This window comes from Macaca nemestrina, chromosome 13 (assembly GCF_043159975.1).
Source record: "Macaca nemestrina isolate mMacNem1 chromosome 13, mMacNem.hap1, whole genome shotgun sequence".
Taxonomy (NCBI): domain Eukaryota; kingdom Metazoa; phylum Chordata; class Mammalia; order Primates; family Cercopithecidae; genus Macaca; species Macaca nemestrina.
In genome coordinates, this window is record NC_092137.1 from 104,868,399 (window position 1) to 104,888,105 (window position 19,707).

At 37.0% G+C, this 19,707-nt stretch overlaps 1 protein-coding gene across 1 annotated transcript in view; it reads right to left on the minus strand.

Annotated features, from left to right (window-relative positions):
• Window positions 1-19,707, minus strand: part of LOC105472026 (ankyrin repeat domain-containing protein 36A-like) — a 203,055-nt gene that overhangs the window by 125,945 nt on the left and 57,403 nt on the right. Inside the window, exons 24-33 of the mRNA XM_071077048.1 lie at window positions 14,235-14,263; window positions 14,066-14,138; window positions 12,338-12,366; window positions 12,171-12,243; window positions 10,477-10,505; window positions 10,310-10,382; window positions 8,622-8,650; window positions 8,455-8,527; window positions 314-342; window positions 147-219 (exon numbers count right to left, since the gene is read on the minus strand). Of these exons, the coding sequence (XP_070933149.1) occupies window positions 147-219; window positions 314-342; window positions 8,455-8,527; window positions 8,622-8,650; window positions 10,310-10,382; window positions 10,477-10,505; window positions 12,171-12,243; window positions 12,338-12,366; window positions 14,066-14,138; window positions 14,235-14,263 (510 nt within the window). The remainder of the gene's footprint in view (window positions 1-146; window positions 220-313; window positions 343-8,454; window positions 8,528-8,621; window positions 8,651-10,309; window positions 10,383-10,476; window positions 10,506-12,170; window positions 12,244-12,337; window positions 12,367-14,065; window positions 14,139-14,234; window positions 14,264-19,707) is intronic.

Genomic DNA, 19,707 nt, shown 5'->3' on the forward strand with positions numbered 1-19,707 from the left:
CCCAAGAACTTACTACAAATGAAGAATCTCAGGTGTACTGAATCAGAACATGCAGCTTCAACAAACCCTAAGCTGATTTACTTGGGGAAGGGAAGTTCTCTTCTATCTTGATTGAACATGACACCAGATGTGTTTTGCAAAATTACCTGTCCCAGATTGTTGTCCATCATTTATTTCTGTGGCTATGTTCACAAGAGAATCTTTCTTGTCACTTGTAGCCTGAATGGGATTTTAAACAAAATAATCAATACATAAAGTATATTTCATAGACTATACAGTTAATAGTTCAAAATATAAATGAGAGTTTAATTACCTTCCAGGCCGGTGGTTTCTGAGAAGACACTGAGAAACAAAAGGGGCACATTATCAATCATATGTATATACAATAAAGTTATCCATATATTCATGCAGTGTTAGTATGCAGCTGCATCTACCTGCCTATGTTACTGTAGGTTTTGATGTTTTATACTTTGTGTCTTAAGACAGGAACATGACTGAAATACACTGAAAAAAACAGGAATACAAGCTTCATGAAATACACACTAACAATTTCCAACATATGATTTTTCATACATCTAAAACTAAAATAGAACAGTGTCAATATCAATAAGGATATGCAGAATGATGCGGACAAATGTGATCTAAAATCAGAAGAGAAACTCAATCACCTGGGAATTAATGTCAAAGCAGGTGGTACATGCACGTGCATGTCTTTCATTCAAGATATCTGAATGATTTAGACCATTACACTGCAAACATTCATCATGCTCTTTAAAGTGCCAAATAACTGAGAAGGTACACAATTACAGTGACATTTCAGTTTAATGAACATTTCATGTCTCTTCAGTGGAAGTGTCCTAAATTGATCAGTTTGGATATATGTTTCCTGAATCTGAGTGAATAATATTCATTTTTTCTCACACCCATGTGGTATAATAATTCACTTCAGTTTCTTGTATTCTCTAGTTTAGCCTTCAGAACATTTTTTCATCCACTCATGGCAACAAAGTATAATATATAAACCTCAATAAAAAACATAATCCATTATTAATTTTGACATACTTCTACAAAATAAAACTGCTATAAGCATTGGATACTAATAAGCTTCTACATTTGGATATCTCTCCAATATTCATTGAAAATTACCATTTTAGGAGTCAGTTGATGAATTCAACATTATTTTTGTTTCTAAGATAGTCTTGCTTGGAGTATAATGCTATTCTTTAAAGAATATTCATTAAATAACTATTTTATCCAAGAGTTAGCTCTTTGATCAATGAAGCCAATGTATTCATACTCAAGTTTATCTAATTTTTTTGTTATACTTAAGTTCTAGGGCATATGTGCACAACGTGCAGGTTTCTTACACATGTATACATGTGCCATGTTGGTGTGCTGCACTCATTAACTCATCATTTACATTAGGTATGTCTCCCTAATGCTTTCCCTCCCCTATCCCCAAATCGCACGACAGGCCCCAGTGTGTGATGTTCCCCACTTGTGTTCAAGTGTCCTCATTGTTCAATTCCCACCTATGAGTGAGGACATGCGGTGTTTGGTTCTCTGTCCTTGGGATAGTTTGCTCAGTATGATGGTTTCCAGCTTCATCCATGTCCCTACAAAGGACATTAACTCATCCTTTTTTACGGTTGCATAGTATTCTGTGGTGTATATGTGCCACATTTTCTTAATCCAGTCTATCATTGATGGACATTTGCGTTGGTTCCAAGTCCTTGCTATTGTGAGTAGTGCCACAATAAACATATGTGTGCATGTTTCTTTATAGCAGCATGATTTATAATCCTTTGGGTATATACCCAGTAATGAGATGTCTGTGTCAAATGGTATTTCTAGTTCTAGATCCTTGAGGAATCGCCACACTGTCTTCCACAATGGTTGAACTAGTTTATAGTCCCACCAACAGCATAAAAGTGTTCCTATTTCTCCACATCCTCTCCAGCACCTGTGGTTTCCTGACTTTTTAATGATTGCCATTCTAACTGGCGCAAGATGGTATCTCATTGTGGTTTTGATTTGCATTTCTCCGATGGCCAGTGATGATGAGCATTTTTTCATGTGTCTGTTGGCTGCATAAAAGTCTTCTTTTGAGACGTGTCTGTTCATATCCTTCACCCACTTTTTGATGGGGTTGTTTGATTTTTTTCTTGTAAATTTGTTTAAGTTCTTTGTATATTCTGGATATTAGCCGTTTGTCATGTGGGTAGATTGTAAAAAATTTTCTCCCACTCTGTAGGTTGCCTGTTCACTCTGATGGTAGTTTCTTTCGCTGTGAAGAAGCTCTTTAGTATAATTAGATCCCATTTGTCTATTTCGGCTTTTGCTGCCATTGCTTTTGGTGCTTTAGTCATAAAGTCCTTGCTCATGCCTATGTCCTGAATGGTATTACCTAGTTTTCCTTCTAGGGTTTTTATGGTTTTAGATCTAATATTTAAGTCTTTAATCCATCTTGAATTAATTTTTGTGTAAGGTGTAAGGAAGGGATCCAGGTTCAGCTTTCCACATATGGCTAGCCAGTTTTCCCTGTACCATTTATTACATAGGGAATCCTTTCCCCATTTCTTGTTATTGTCAAGTTTGTCAAAGATCAGATGGTTGTAGATGTGTGGTATTATTTCTGAGGGCTCTGTTCTGTTCCATTGGTCTATATCTCTGTTTTGGTACCAGTACCATGCTGCTTTGGTGACTGTAGCCTTGTAGTATAGTTAGAAGTCAGGCTCTAGCATGATGCCTCCAGCTTTGTTCTTTTGGCTTGGGATTGTCTTGGCAATGTGCGCTCTTTTTTGGTTCCATATGAACTTTAAAGTAGTTTTTTCCAATTCTGTGAAGAAAGTCATTGGTAGCTTGATGGGGATGGCACTGAATCTATAATTTACCTAGGGCAGTAAGGCCAGTTTCACGATATTGATTCTTCCTATCCATGAGCATGGAATGTTCTTCCATTTGTGTCCTTTTTTATTCGTTGAGCAGTGGTTTGTAGTTCTCCTTGAAGAGGTCCTTCACATCCCTTGTAAGTTGGATTTCTAGGTATTTTATTCTCTTTGAAGCAACTGTGAATGGGAGTTCACTCATGATTTGGCTCTCTGTTTGTTTGTTATTGGTGTATAGGAATGCTTGTGACTTTTGCAGGTTGATTTTGTATCCTGAGACTTTGCTGAAGTTGCTTATCAGCTTAAGGAAATTTTGGGTTGAGACAATGGGGTTTTTTAAATATATCATCATGTCATCTGCAAACACGGACAATTTGGCTTCCTCTTTTGCTAATTGAATACCCTTTATTTCTTTCTCCTGCCTGATTGCCCTGACCAGAACTTCCAACACTATGTTGAATAGGAGTGGTGAGACAGGGCATCCTTGTCTTGTGCCAGTTTTCAAAGGGAATGCTTTCAGTTTTTGCCCATTCTGTATGATATTGGCTGTGGGTTTGTCATAAATAGCTATTATTTTGAGATACGTCCCATCAATACCTAGCATGAAGTCCTTTTGAATTTTGTCAAAGGCCTTTTCTGCATCTATTGACATAATCCTGTGGTTTTTGTCTTTGTTTCTGTTTATATGATGGATCAAATTTATTGATTTGCATATGTTGAACCAGGCTCACATCCCAGGAGTGAAGCCAACTTGATTATGGTGGATAAGCTTTTTGATGTGCTGCTGGATTAGTGTTGCCAGTATTTTATTGAGGATTTTGCATCGATGTTCATCAGGGATATTGGTCTAAAAGTCTCTTTTTTGTTGTTGTGTCTCTGCCAGGTTTTGGTATCAGGATGATGCTGGCCTCATAATATGAGTTAGGGAGGATTCCCCCTTTTTCTATTGATCGGAATAGTTCCAGAAGGAATGGTACCATCTCCTCTTTGTACCTCTGGTAGAATTCAGCTGCAAATCCATCTGGTCCTGGACTTTTTTTGGTTGGTAGGCTATTAATTATTGCCTCAATTTCAGAGCCTGTTATTGGTCTATTCAGGAATTCAGCTTCTTCCTAGTTTAGTCTTGGGAGGGTGTATGTGTCCAGGAATTTATCCATTTCTTCTAGATTTTCCAGTTTATTTGCCTAGAAGTGTTTATAGTATTCTCTGATGGTAGTTTGTATTTCTGTGGGATTGGTGGTGATACCCCCTTTATCATTTTTTTATTATGTCTATTTGATTCTTCTCTCTTTTCTTCTTTATTAGTCTTGCTAGTGGTCTATCAAGTTTGTTGATCTCTTCAAAAAACCAGCTCCTGGATTCATTGATAAGTGTTTTTTGTGTCTCTATCTCTTTCAGTTCTGAACTTATCTTAGTTATTTCTTGCCTTCTGCTAGCTTTTGAAGGTGTTTGCTCTTGCTTCTCTAGTTCTTTTAACTGTGATGTTAGGGTGTCAATTTTAGATCTTTCCTGCTTTCTCATGTAGGCATTTAGTGCTATAAATTTCCCTCTACACACAGCTCTAAATGTGTCCCAGAGATTCTGGTATGCTGTATCTTTGTTCTCATTGGTTTCAAAGAACATCTTTATTTTTGCCTTCATTTCATTATTTACCCAGTAGTCATTCAGGAGCAAGTTGTTCAGTTTCCATGTAGTTGAGCGGTTTTGAGTGAGTTTCTTTTTATTATTATTATTATTATTATTATTATTATTATTATACTTTAAGTTCTAGAGTACATGTGCATAACGTGCAGGTTTGTTACATATGTATACTTGTGCCATGTTGGTGTGCTGCACCCATCAACTCATCAGCACCCATCAACTCGTCATTTACATCAGGTATAACTCCCAATGCAACCCCTCCTTCCTCCCCCCTCCCCATGATACGCCCCGGTGTGTGATGTTCCCCTTCCCAAGTCTAAGTGATCTCATTGTTCAGTTCCCACCTATGAGTGAGAACATGTGGTGTTTGGTTTTCTGTTCTTGCGATAGTTTGCTGAGAATGATCGTTCCCAGCTGCATCCATGTCCCTACAAAGGACACAAACTCATCCTTTTTTATGGCTGTATAGTATTCCATGGTGTATATGTGCCACATTTTCTTAATCCAGTCTGTCACTGATGGACATTTGGGTTGATTCCAAGTCTTTGCTATTGTGAATAGTGTTGAGTGAGTTTCTTAATCCTGAGTTCTACTTTGATTGCACTGTGGTCTTAGAGACAAGTTTGTTACAATTTCTGTTCTTTTACATTTGCTGAGGAGTGCTTTACTTCCAGCTATGTGGTCCATTTTGGAGTAAGTGCGATGTTGTGCTGAGAAGAATGTATATTGTATTGATTTGGGGTGGAGAGTTCTGTAGACGTCTATTAGGTCCACTTGGTGCAGAGCCGAGTTCAAGTCCTGGATATCCTTGTTAACTTTCTGTCTCGTTGATCTAATGTTGATAGTGAGGTGTTAAATCTCCCATTACCATTGTGTGGGAGTCTAAGTATCTTTGTAAGTTTCTAAGGACTTGCTTTATGAATCTGGGTGCTCTCGTATTGGGTGTATATATATTTAGGATAGTTAGCTGTTCTTGCTGAATTGACCTTTTTCACAAGATGACCAAATAGGAACAGGTCCCATTTACAGCTCCCAGCATGAGTGACGCAGAAGATGGGTGTTTTCTGCGTTGCCAAATGAGGTACCGGATTAATCTCCTGGGGCTTGTTGGACAGTGGGTGCAGCCCACGGAGTGTGAGCCAAAGCAGGGTGGGGCATCACCTCACCCGGGAAGTGCAAGGGATTTGGGAATTCCCTTTCCTAGCCAAGGGAAGACGTGACAGACAGTACCTGGAAAATTGGTACACTCCCACCCTAATACTGCACTTTTCCAACAGTCTTAGCAAATGACACACCACGAGATTATATCCCACACCTGGCTCAGAGTGTCCCACACCCACGGAGCGTCGCTCACTGCTAGCACAGTAGTCTGAGATCGAACTGCAAAGTGGCAGCGAAGCTGGGGGAGGGTTGTCTGTCATTGCTGGGGCTTGAGTAGGTAAAGAAAGCGGCCCAGAAGCTTGAACTTGGTGGAGCCCACCACAGCTCAAGGAGGCCTGCCTGCCTCTGTAGACTCCATCTCTAGGGGCAGGGCATAGCTGAACAAAAGGCAGCAGAAACTTCTGCAGACTTAAATTTCCCTGTCTGACAGCTTTGAAGACAGTAGTGGTTCTCCCAGCACAGAGTTTGACATCTGAGAACAGACAGACTGCCTCCTCAGGTGGGTTCCTGACACCTGAGTAGCCTAACTGGGAGACATCCCCCACTAGGGGCAGAATGACACCTCATACAGCCAGGTGCTCCTCTAAAATGAAGCTTCCAGAGAAAGCATCAGGCAGCAATATTTGCCGTTCTGCAATATTTGCTGTTCTGCAGCCTCCGCTGGTGATACCCAGGCAAACAGAGTCTGGAGTGGACCTCCAGCAAACTCCAACAGACCTGCAGCTGAGGGGCCTGACTATTAGAAGGAAAACTAACAAACAGAAAGGACATCCACACCAAAACCCCATCTGTACATCACCATCATCACAGACCAAAAGTGGATAAAATCACAAAGATGGAGAGAAACCAGAGCAGAAAAGCTGAAAATTCTAAAAATCAGAGTGCCTCTTCTCCTCCAGAGGAATGCAGCTCCTCACCAGCAACAGAACAAAGCTGGACAGAGAATGACTTTGATGAGCTGACAAAAGTAGGCTTCAGACGATCAGTAATAACAAGCTTCTCCAAACTAAAGGAGAATGTTTGAATCCATCGCAAAGAAGCTAAAAACCTTGAAAAAAGGTTAGATGAATGGCTAACTACAATAAACAGTACAGTGAAGACCTGAAATAACCTGATGGAGCTGAAAACCATGGCACAAGAACTACATGACACATGCACAAGCTTCAGTAGCCAATACATTCAAGTGGAAGAAAGGGTATCAGTGACTGAAAATCAAATAAATTAAATGAAGTTAGAAAAGAAGTTTAGAGAATAAAGAGTAAAAAGAAATGAATAAAGCCTCCAAGAAATGTGGGACTATGGGAAAAGACCAAATCTATGTCTGATTGGTGTACCTGAAAGTGATGGGGAGAATAGAACCAAGTTGGAAAACACTCTCCAGGATGTTATCCAGGAGAACTTCTCCAACCTAGCAAGGCAGACCAACATTCAAATTCAGGAAATACAGAGAATGCCACAAAGATACTCCTTGAGAAGAGCAACTCCAAGACACATAATTGTCAGATTTGCCAAAGCTGAAATGAAGGAAAAAATGTTAAGGGGAGGCAGAAAGAAAGGTCGGGTCACCCACAAAGGGAAGCCCATCAGACTAACAGCGGATCTCTCAGCAGAAACTCTATAAGCAAGAAGATAGTGGGGTCCAATATTCCACATTCTTAAACAAAAGAATTTTCAACCCAGAATCTCATATCCAACCAAACTAAGCTTCATGAGTGAAGAAGAAATAAAATCCTTTACAGATAAGCAAATGCTGAGAGATTTTGTCACCACCAGGCCTGTCTTACAAGAGCTCCTGAAGGAAGCACTACACATGGAAAGGAAGAACCAGTACCAGCCACTGCAAAAGCACGCCAAATTGTAAAGACCATCAAGACTAGGAAGAAACTACAACAACTAATGAGCAAAATAACCAGCTAATATCATAATGACAGGATCAAATTCACACATAATAATATTAACCTTAAATGTAAATGGGCTAAATGCTCCAATTAAAAGACACAGACTGGCAAATTGGATAAACTCAAGACTCATAAGTGTGCTGTATTCAGTAGACCCATCTCACAGGCAGAGACACACATAGGCTCAAAATAAAGGGATGGAGGAAGATGTACCAAGCAAATGGAAAACAAAAAATAGCAGCAGTTGCAAACCTAGTCTCTGATAAAATAGACTTTAAACCAACAAACATCAAACGAAACAAAGGTTTATCTAATTTTTATAACTAAAATCAACAAAACATGTATATGTGATGCCTGATAGTAACAAAGAGGAGTAATGAGTCGGTGTGGTTTACAGCAATTATAGCATTGTTTCCTGTTTTCAGCAGTTCCTGGATTTGCCAAAATCAAATCTTCTTTTATGCAAATGTTCCAAATGCATCTGAAATGAGTTCACTCAGGTTTACTCAGCAGAAATCTCAAAATTACAAAAATAAGTTCTTTTCCCTCCTTCCTGGCTCACAATCCCTCTTTCTTGAGGAAAATAATTGCTACACCAGTAATCTCGTTAGTTTTTGTTCTACAGTGTCTACAGTTTATTACAATCACCTTTCCACCTGTTTTTAGCAGTACGATGTGACGTCTGTAAAATCTATCTCCTTTCACTCTTGGTGAAAACATGCTGTAGAATTAAAGCAAAATTATGCTGTCCCCTGAGCCCCTTATATCTTGAACAGCTCTCCAGTGTTTCTTCTTCCCAATTTGGGGAAGGGAAGTTCTCTTCTATCTTGATTGAACATGACCTTAGATGTGTATTGCAAAATTACCTGTCCCAGATATTTGTGCATCCTTTATTTTGGTGGCTATATTCGAAACAGAATCTTCCTTGTCACTTGTAGCCTGAATGGAATTTGAAACAAAATAATCAATACATAAAGTATAGTTCATAGACTATACAGTTACTAGTTCAAAATATAAATGAGAGTTTAATTACCTTCAAGGTTGGTTGTTTCTGAGAAGACACTAAAAAGCAAAAGGGACACATAATCACTCATATGTACATAAGATAATGTTATTCATACATTCATGAGGTGTCAGCATCAAGCTGTATCCTCCTACCTGTATTAGTGTAGGATTTGATGTTTTCTACTTTAGAAATACACTGAAGAAAAGGAATACAGGCTTCACGAAATATACCCTTACAATTTCAAACATGGTATGATTAGTCATATGTCTAAAACTAAAATAAAACCATGTCTATATCAATATGGATATGCCGAGTGATGCGGAGAAATGTGATGTAAAATCAGAGCAGCAATTCATACACCTGAGAAACAATGTCAAAGCAGGTGGTACATGATCCTGCATGTCTTTCAGGCAACAAAGCAGAAGGATTTACACCATTATACTACAAACATTCATCATGCTCTTTAACTTGCCTGATAACTGAGAACTTACACAATTACAATGACACTTTAATTGAATGGACATTTCACGTCTTTTAAGTTGGAAGTGTCCTAAATTGATCAGCTTGGATATATGTTTCTGGAATCTGAGTAAATAATATTCATTATTTCTCACACCCATGTGGTGTAATAATTCCCCTAAGTTTCTTGTATTCTCTAGTTTAGCCTTCCAAACATTTCTTCATCCACTCATGGCAACAAAGTATAATATATAAACCTCAATAAAGAACATAATCAATTATTAATTTTGACATACTTCTACTAAATAAAACTCCTACAAGCATTGGATAGCAGCAAGCTTTTCCATTCAGAAATCACGCCAACATTCATTGAAAATGACCATTTTAAGGGTCAGTTGATGAATTCAACATTATTTTTGTTTCTAAAATAGTCTTGCTAGGAGTATCATGCTCTTCTCTAAAGAATATTCATTAAATAGCGATTTTATCCAAGAGTTACCTCTTTGATCAAAGAAGCCAAGGTATTCATATTCAAGCATATCTCATTTTTATAACTAAAATCAATGAAACATGTAAGTCTGATGCCTAATAGTAACAAAGGGGAGTAACTAGTCATTGTGGTTTATCCTAATTCTAGCATTCTTTCCTGCATCCTGTAGTTCCAGGAGCTGTGAAATCAAATCTCCTTTCTGCAAATATGCTACATGCATCTGAAGTGCATTCACTCAGGTTTCCTCAGCAGAAATCCCAAAATTACATAAATAACTTCTTCTTTTCCCTCCTTCCTGCCTCACAGTCCCTCTTCCTTGGGGAAACTAATTGCTACATCAGTGGTCTCGTTACTTCTCGTTCTAGTGTCCGCGAGTTATTACGATCACTTTTCTGTCTTGTCTTTAACAGTACGGTGTGATGTCTGTAAAATCTATACTTCATTTCTTTCTCCTTCCACCCTTGGTGAAAATATGCTGCAGAATTAAAGCAAAATTATCTGTCCCCTGAGTCCCTTATGTCTTGCCCTGCTCTCCAATGTTTCTTCTTCCCAGTTTCAATGTGTGGAAGTCTATAATCTTATTGTGAAGATCATGTCCAAGACCAACAGCATCAGTGTCACCCAAGAACTTATTACATACGAAGAATCTCAGGCCTGCTGAATCAGAATGTGCAGCTTGGACGAGTCTCCTGTTGATTTATTTGGGGAAGAGACGTTCTTTTCTATCTGGACTGAACATGACATTAAATGTGTTTTGCAGAATTACCTGTCCCAGATTGTTGTCCATCCTTTATTTCTGTGGCTATATTTGAAACAGAATCTTTCTCGTCACTTGTAACCTGAACGGAATTTGAAATAAAATAATCAATAAATAAAGTATGTTTCATAGACTCTGCATTTACTAGTTCAAAATATAAATGAAAATTTAATTACCTTCAAGACTGGTTGTTTCCGAGAAGACACTGAAAAACAAAAGGGATACATAGTCACTCGTATGTAAATATGATAAATTATCCATACATTCATGCAGTGTTAGCATCAAGCCGTATCCTCCTGCCTGCATTAGTGTAGGCTTTGATGTTTGCTACTTTGTGTCTGGGGACTGGAACGTGACAGAAATACACTGACAAAAGGGAACACAGGCTTCATGAAATATACCCTTACAATTGCAAACATGGTATGATTTGTCATTTGTCTAAAACTAAAATAAAATCGTGTCAATATCGATGTGGATATGCCGAGTGATGAGGACAAATGTGACCTAAATCAGTGAAGCAACTCATACACCTGAGAATCAATGTCAAAGCAGGTGGTACACGATCCCTCATGTCTTTCATGCAGGAAATCAGAAGGATTTACATAATTATACTACAAACATTCATCACGCTCTTTAACTCGTCCGATAACTAGGAAGGTACACAATTACAATGACACTTCACGTCTCTTCAGTGGAAGTGTCCTAAATTGATCAGCTTGGATATATGTGTCCTGAAATTAGTAGATAATACTCGTTATTTCTCACACCCATGTGGTGTAATAATTTGCCTGAGTTTCTCGTATCTGCTAGTTTAGCCTTCCGAAAATTTCTTCATCCACTCATGGCAACAAAGCATAATATATTAGCCTCAATAAAAATATCATCAATTATCAATTTTGACATACTTCTACAAAGTAAAACTGAAACAAGCATTAGACATTAGTAAGTTTTACATTCAGAAATCACTCTAATATTCATTGAAAATGACCATTTTAGGAGTTAATTAGAATTCAACATAATTTTTGTTTCTAAAATAGTCTTCTTAAGAGTATCATACTATTCTCTAAAGAAGTTTCATTAAATAGCTATTTTATCCAAGAGTTAGCTCCTTGAACAAGGAAGGCAATGTATTCATACTCAAATTTATCTCATTTTTTATAACTAAAATCAACAAAACATGTATCTCTGATGCCTAATAGTAACAAAGAGGAGTAATGAGTCACTGTGGTTTATCCCAATTGTAGCACTGTTTCCTGCTTCCTGTAGCTCACGGATCAGCCAAAATCAAATCTTCTTTTATGCAAATATTCCAAATGCATCTGAAATGAGTTCACTCAGGTTTCCTCAGCAGAAAACCCAAAATTACATAAATACCTTCTTCTTTTCCATCCTTCCTGCCTCACAATCCCTCTTCTTCGAGGAAAATAATTGATACATCAGTGGTCACATTAGTTCTCATTTTACAGTGTTTATGGAGTTATTAGGATCAGTTTTCCCTCTGTTTATAAGAATACGATATGATGCCTATAATATCTAATACTTCAGCTCATTCTCCTTCTCCTCTTGATGGAAACATGCTGTAAAATTAAAGCAAAATTATGCTGTTCCCTGAGCCTGGTATGTGTCGAACTGCTCTCCAATGGTTCTTCTTTCCAATTTCAATGTAGAGAAGTCTATAATCTTACTATTCAGATCACGGCCAACGACCAGCAGCATCAGGGTCACCTGAGAACTCACTACAAATGAAGAATCTCAGACGTGCTGAATCAGAACATGCAGCTTAGATGAACTCCTCACTGATTTATTCTGGGAAGGGAAGTTCTCTTCTACCTTGATTGAACATGACATTAGATGTGTTTTGCAAAATTACCTGTCCCAGATGTTGGTACCTCCTCTATTTCTGTGGCTATATTCGAAACAGAATCATTCTTTTCACTTGTAGCCTGAATGGGATTTGAAACACAATAATCAATACATAAAGTAGGTTTCATAGACTATACAGTTAATAGTTCAACATATAAATGAGAGATTAATTACCTTCAAGGCTGGTTGTTTCTCAGAAGACACTGAAAAGCAAAAGGGATACATAATCAATCATATGTAAATATGATAATGTTATCCATATATTCATGCATGGATAGCATATTAGCATCAAGTTGTATCTTCCTGCCTGTATTAGTGTAGGCTTTGATATTTTCTACTTTGTGTATGGAGACTGGAACATGACAGAAATACACTGAAGAAAATAGGAATACAGGCTTCAAGAAATATACACTGACAATTTCAAACGTGATATGACTTATCATATGTCTAAAACTAAAATAAAACCATGTCAATATCAATGTGGATATGCTGAGTGATAAGGAAAAATGTGATCTAAAATCAGAGAGCAACTCATACACATGGGAATCAATGTCAAAGCAGGTGGTACACGCACCCGCATGTCTTTCAATGCAGGATATCAGAATGATTTAGACCATTATACTGCAAACATTCATCATGCTCTTTAACTTGATCGATAACTGAGAAAGTACACAATTATAGTGACACTTCATGTGAAGGTACACTTCACGTCTCTTCAGTGGAAATGTCCTAACTTCTTCAGCTTGGATATATGTTTGGTCAGTCCTAGTAGATAATATTCATTATTTCTCAGATCCACGTAGTGTAATAATTTGCCTACATTTCTTGTGTTCTCTAGTTTAGCCTTCCAAAAGTTTCTTCATTTACTCCTGGCAACAAAGTATAGTACACGAATCTCAATAAAAAATATCATCAATTATCAATTTTGACATACATATCCAAAATAAAACTGCTACAAGCATTAGATATTAATAAGCTTTTAATTCAGAAATCACTCCAAAATTCATTAACAATGACCATTTTAGGAGTCAATTAATGAATTCAACATTATTTTTCCTTTCAAAATAGTCTTGTTTGGAGAATCATGATGATCTCCAAAGAATTTTCATTTAATAGCCATTTTATTCAAAAGTGAGCTTTTTGAACAATGAAGCCAATGTGTTCATATTCAAGTTTATCTTTTTTATAACTGAAATCAACAAAACACATTTCTCTGATGCCCAATAGTAACAAAGAGGAGTAATGAGTCAGTGTGGTTTCTCCCAATTCTCTCATTGTTTCCTGCTTCCAATAGTTTCTGGAGCAGCCACAATCAAATCTTCTTTTATGCAAATATTCCAAATGCATCTGAAGTGAGTTCACTCAGATTTCCTTAGCAGAAACACCAAAATTACATAAATAACATCTTCTTTTTCCTTCTTCCTGACTCACAATCCCTCTTCCTTGAGGAAAATAATTGCTACATCTGTGGTATCATTAGCTGTCCTTCTACAGTGTGTATGGGTTATTACAATCACTTCTTCCCTCTGCTTTTCGCAATACGGTTTGACGTCTATAATATTTATTACTTCATCTCTTTCTTATTCCCCTCTTGATGAAAACATGCTATAGAATTAAAGCAAAATTAAGTTGTCCCCTCAGCCCGTTATGTCTTGAACTGCTCTCCAATAGTACTTCTTCCCAATTTCAATATAGGGAAGTCTATAATCTTGCTACTCAGATCATGGCCAAGCATCAGCAGCAACTGCAGCACCTGAGTACTTATTTCAAGTGCACAATCTCAGAAGTGCTGAATTGGAACGTGCAGCTTCAATGGGCCACCCCCCCACTAATTCATTCGGGGAAGAGACATTCTCTTCTATCTTGAGTGAACATGACATCGAACATGTATAGCTAAATTACCTGTCCCAGATTTTTGCCCATCCTTTATTTCTGTGGCGATATTCAAAATAGAATCATTCTGGTCACTTGTAACCTAAATGGTATTTGAAACAAAATTATCAATACATAAAGTATGTTTAATAGACTGTACAAATATAATAGTTCAAAATATAAATGAGAGTTTAGTTACCTTACAGGCTGGTTGTTTCTCAGAAGACACTGAAAAGCAAAAGGGATACAGAGTCAATCATATGTAAATATGATAATATAATCCATACACTCATCCTGTGTTAGCTTCAGGCTGTATCCTCCTGCCTGTAATAGTGTAGGCTTTGATGTTTTATACTTTGTTTCTTGGGACTAAATGTGAAGGAAATACACTGAAGAAAATAGGAATACAGGCTTCAAGAAATATACTCTGACAATTTCAAACGTAATATGACTTGTCGTATGTCTAAAACTAAAATAAAACCATGTCAATATCAATGTGGATATGCTGAATGATGAGGACAAATGTGATCTAAAATCAGAGAGCAACTCATACACATGGGAATCAATGTCAAAGCAGGTGGTACATGTGCCCACATGTCTTTCATGCAAGATATCAGAATGATTTAGACCATTTTACTGCAAACATTCATCATGCTCTTTAACTTGATCGATAACTGAGAAGGTACACAATTACAATGACACTTTAGTTGAATGTACACTTCACGTCTCTTCAGTGGAAATATCCTAACTTAATCAGCTTGGATATATGTTTGATGAATTCTAGTATGTAATATTCATTATTTCTCACACCCATATGGTGTAATAATGTGCCTACATCTCTTGTATCTTCTAGTTTAGCTTCTGAAAGTTTCTTCATCCACTCATGACAACAAGGTATAATAAATAAACCTCATCAAAAAGTATAATAAATTACCAAATTTAACATACTTATACAAAATAAAGTTGCTACGAGCATTAGATATGAATAAACTTTTACATTTGGAAATCACTCCAATATTCACTGAAAATAAACATTTGGGAGTCAAGTAATGAATTCAACATTATTTTCATTTCCAAAATAGTCTGGTTGAAGTCTCATGTTATTCTCTAGAGAATTTTTATTAAATAGCTATTTTATCCAATAGTTAGCTTCTTGAAAAACGAAGCCAATGTATGCATATTCACGTTTATCTCATTTGAATAACTAATATCAACAAAACATATACTGCTGACGCCCAGTAGTAACAAGGAGGAGTAATAAGTCACTGTGGTTTATCCCAATTCCATCATTCTTTCCTGCTTCCAGTAGTTCCTGGAGCAGCCAAAATCAAATCATCCTTTACGCAAATATTCTAAATGCATCTGAAGTGAGTCCACTTAATCTTAGAGTCATAATTTAAAAAATCATTTTCTTTATACTCATGAAGGCTCCTGATATTTTTACATATCCTGGATTCAGCAGTTTGGCCTTCTCCCTGTCTCTTCGTCCACTTTTGCCAAAACATACACATCAGTGAAATAATGTGTAGATTTTCACAGATTCTTATGAAAATAAACTAAACAAAGTTTCTAACACTAGAGACTTCTTATAAATAACCAACCAATATGACATAATGCATATATATATGTGTCATGATTGCCATGATTATTGGCAGTTATCCATTTAATACTCTAAAAATGTATTCTTTGATTCCTTTTTTCTAAATCTAGTTTTATATGATATACTATAGGGGTCTCTCAGGTTCTTTTATGAAATAACTACTCAGCAAACACAGCTTCCTAATAAGAAACAAACAAAAAAAAAACACATTTTTTCTAGATTAAACTGCATCCCAATATGCTAACTGATGTGAACGAAGCACATGTCATTGATATGCAAAACTTCTACGGAGAAGAAATGAGACCCTGTGGGTCACCCTCATCCTTCTAACTTCTGCTTTCAATTAAGTGACTTCCCACCAGTCTCCTCATCAGAAACCTCCATTCTACCTAGCTAGCTGCTTTCTTTGTTTACTCCTGCCCAATTTGACATACACTCCTTTTCATTCATAAATCTAATGTCCATATTGGTGGACTTCATTCTTTGACCTCCACATTCGTTTCTTCATTATTCTCATCACCACTGCATTGTGACATCTGTACAATCCCATACTGACACACAGGAAGATAAGATTTTACTTTATTAAAATGTTAAATGTGTTAGACACTTGACTAACATGTACAAATTCCTTTTTCACAAAAGCAGTCCCATGACCTCCTCTCTCCCATAGACACTCTTGTTTCACAGCTGTTCTTCACTCACATCGGTTTGAGTATCTATCACCTCTCATTTTGTCTCTATGTTTTCACTTCATATTATGAGTTATTATCACAGGCTCAGGAGCCTATCTTACCTATTTTCCTCTCCAGGAGACAGTACTGAGCAGTAAATTAGAATCTTTCAAGATATGAACACTTTTATGTACACAACACTTTGTAGAGCTATTTTATGTTTAACTACCCATAACGCCACTATGTCTATGCTTTCCAGAGAAACAAGCTCTGAAATTTTATTGAATATAAACTATTCAAAAACTTCTTTAACTACAATGACACTGTCTCTCCTCGATGCACCAAAATCTTCAGAAATAGCATGTGAAGACTTGAAAACATGTCAGTAATTGACATGAAAAATGAAGTGTTGACATAATTTTTTGAAGGTATAAATAACACAAGCTGAGATCCTTACTAGATTCAAGAAGAGCAAAGTACATTAGACGAGAAATAAATATGGAACAGGAATATTTTCATTTGTAATGAAAATTATTCTATTTACAGTTTTCAGGAGAGAAAAAAATACACACACACACACACACACACACACATTCACACACAAAAACCAGAGCAATACACTTTTACAGGGTGTTTCTTCATTAAGAGCCTGTCATTTGACATCCGGGAACACTCTATAGGGATCAACAAAGGGGTTCTAAATTGTGACCTGAGTAGTTTTGAGTTTAACATTCATGAAGGGGAGCCGAGAGGACAAGTAACACTTTGTTGGCTATTTCTACTCCTTACTGTCATTCTCTGAAAAGCACACACTGAATTTTCTCAGGGTTATGACATGTCAAAAAGACATGCTTTAAGGGGGAAACAGGTGCAATCAACACAGCCATGGGAGAGATACAGTTATGCTTGCTAGGATTTCCATTATTTCTGCTTCATTTCTAATATAGTACAAATCAATAAAAGCAACCACGTAAGCACATCTATGTTGGTATGTCATCATATTTAAGTCTACATGATATCAGCATGAAGAGAGCATAATGTGCTGTAGTCATCACATGGCATATCATGAGATCATACAATAAATCAAGAAATACGTCACTGGGTCAATGTATGTAGATCTGAAATATATATCACTGATTTTACAAAGACCAAGTTGCAGTCATTATGTGCACTGCCTGAACTTTTCTACAAGTTTTTAATACACAAAATCAAGTTCTACATGTTATCTATGAACGTGCACACATGTGGCAAGAGGTTTTTAAAGTGCATTTGGGTGATTTCTTTCTTTCTTTTTTTTTTTTTTATTTAAATCAAGCTCTTGGTTACATGTCGGCAGTAAGTTTTAGTAGTATTAAAAACCCTAAGACCATAACAGCTCAGAATCACTGTCTTAAAAGACTGCGTCTACCAAAGAGTCAGCAAGGCATGACTACTTACTTTCTTCATTTTTAAAATTCAGAGGTACCCCATGCACACTCCCAAATAAAACTACACAAGTTCCTTAGTTTAATTAGATCCCATTTGTCAATTTTGGCTTTTGCTGCCATTGCTTTTGGTGTGTTAGTCATGAAGTCTTTGCCCATGCCAATGTCCTGAATGGTATTGCCCAGGTTTTCTTCTAGGGTTATTATGGTTTTAGGTCTTTCTTAAAAGTTTAAGTCTTTAATTTGTCTTGAGTTAATTTTTGTATAAGGTGTAAGGAAGGGGTCCAGTTTCAGTTTCCTGCATAAGGCTAGCCAGTTTTTCCAACACCACTTATTAAACAGGCAATCTTTTCCCTTGTTTGTTTTTTCTCAGGTTTGTCAAAGATCAGATGGTTGTAAATGTATGGTGTTATTTCTGAGACCTCTGTTCTGTTCCATTGGTCTTTATATCTGTTTTGGTACCCATACCACGCTGTTTTCATTACTATAGCCTTGTAGTATAGTTTTCTGTTAGGAAGTGTGATGCCTCTAGTTCTGTTCTTTTTGCTTAGGATTGTCTTGGCTATATGGGCTCTTTTTTGATTCCATATGAAATTTCCAGTAGTTTTTTCTAATTCTGTGAAGAAAGTCAATGGTAGTCTATAGCATTGAACCTATAAATTACTTTGGGCAGTGTGGCCATTTTCATAATATTGATTCTTCCTATCCATGAGAATGGAATATTTTTCCATCTGTTTGTGTCCTCTCTTACATCCTTGAGCAGTGGTTTGTAGTTCTCCTTGAAGTGGTCTTTCACATCCCTTGTGAGTTGTATTCTTAGGTATTTTATTCTCTTTGTAGCAATTATGAATGGGAGTTCACTCATGATTTGGCTGTTCATCTTTTATTGGTGTATAAGAACGCTTGTGATTTTTGCACACTGATTTTGTATCCTGAGACTTTGCTGATGTTGCCTATCAGCTGAAGCAGATTTGGGGCTGAGATGATTTGGTTTTCTAAATATACAATCATGTCATCTGCAAACAGAGACAATTTGACTTCCTTGCTTCCTATTTGAATGCCCTTTATTTTTTCTTCTTGCCTGATTACCCTAGCCAGAACTTCCAATACTATGATCAGAGTGAACAGGCAACCTACAAAACAGGAGAAAATGTTTGCAATCTCTCCATCTGACAAAAGGCTAATATCCAGAATCTAAAAGGAACCTAAACAAATTTACCAGAAAAGAACAAACAACCTCTTCAAAAAGTGGGTGAAGGACATGCTCAAAAGTAGACATTTATTCAGCCAGTAAACATATGGGAAAAAAAAGCTCCTCATCACTGATCATTAGAGAAATGCAAATCAAGACCACAATGAGATACCGGATCCTGCCAGTTAGAATGGCAATCATTAAAAAGTCAGGAGACAACAGATGCTGGAGAGGATGTGGAGAAATAGGAACACTTTTACATTGTTGATGGGAGTGTCAATTATTTCAACCATTGTGGAAGACAGTGTGGTGATTCTTCAAGGATCTAGAACCAGAAATACCATTTGACCTAGCAATCCCATTACTGAGTATATACCCCAAAGATTAACCATTCTACTATAAAGACACATGCACACGTACGTCTATTGCAGCACTATTCACAATGGAACCAATTCGAATGCCCATCAGTGATAAACTGGATAAAGAAAATATGGTATATACACATCATGGAATACTATGCAGCCATAAAAAAGGATGAGTTCATGTCCTTTGCAAGGACATGGATGAAGCCTGAAAAACCATCATTCTCAGCAAACACACACAGGAAAAGAAAACCAAATGCTGCATTTTCTTACTCATAAGTGGAGTTGAACAATGAGAACACATGGACACAGGGAGGGGATCATCACACACCAGGGCCTGTCAGGGATGTAGGATCCTAGGGGAGGGACAGCACTCGTAGAAATACCTGATGTAGCTGACAGGTTGATGGGTACAGTAAACTA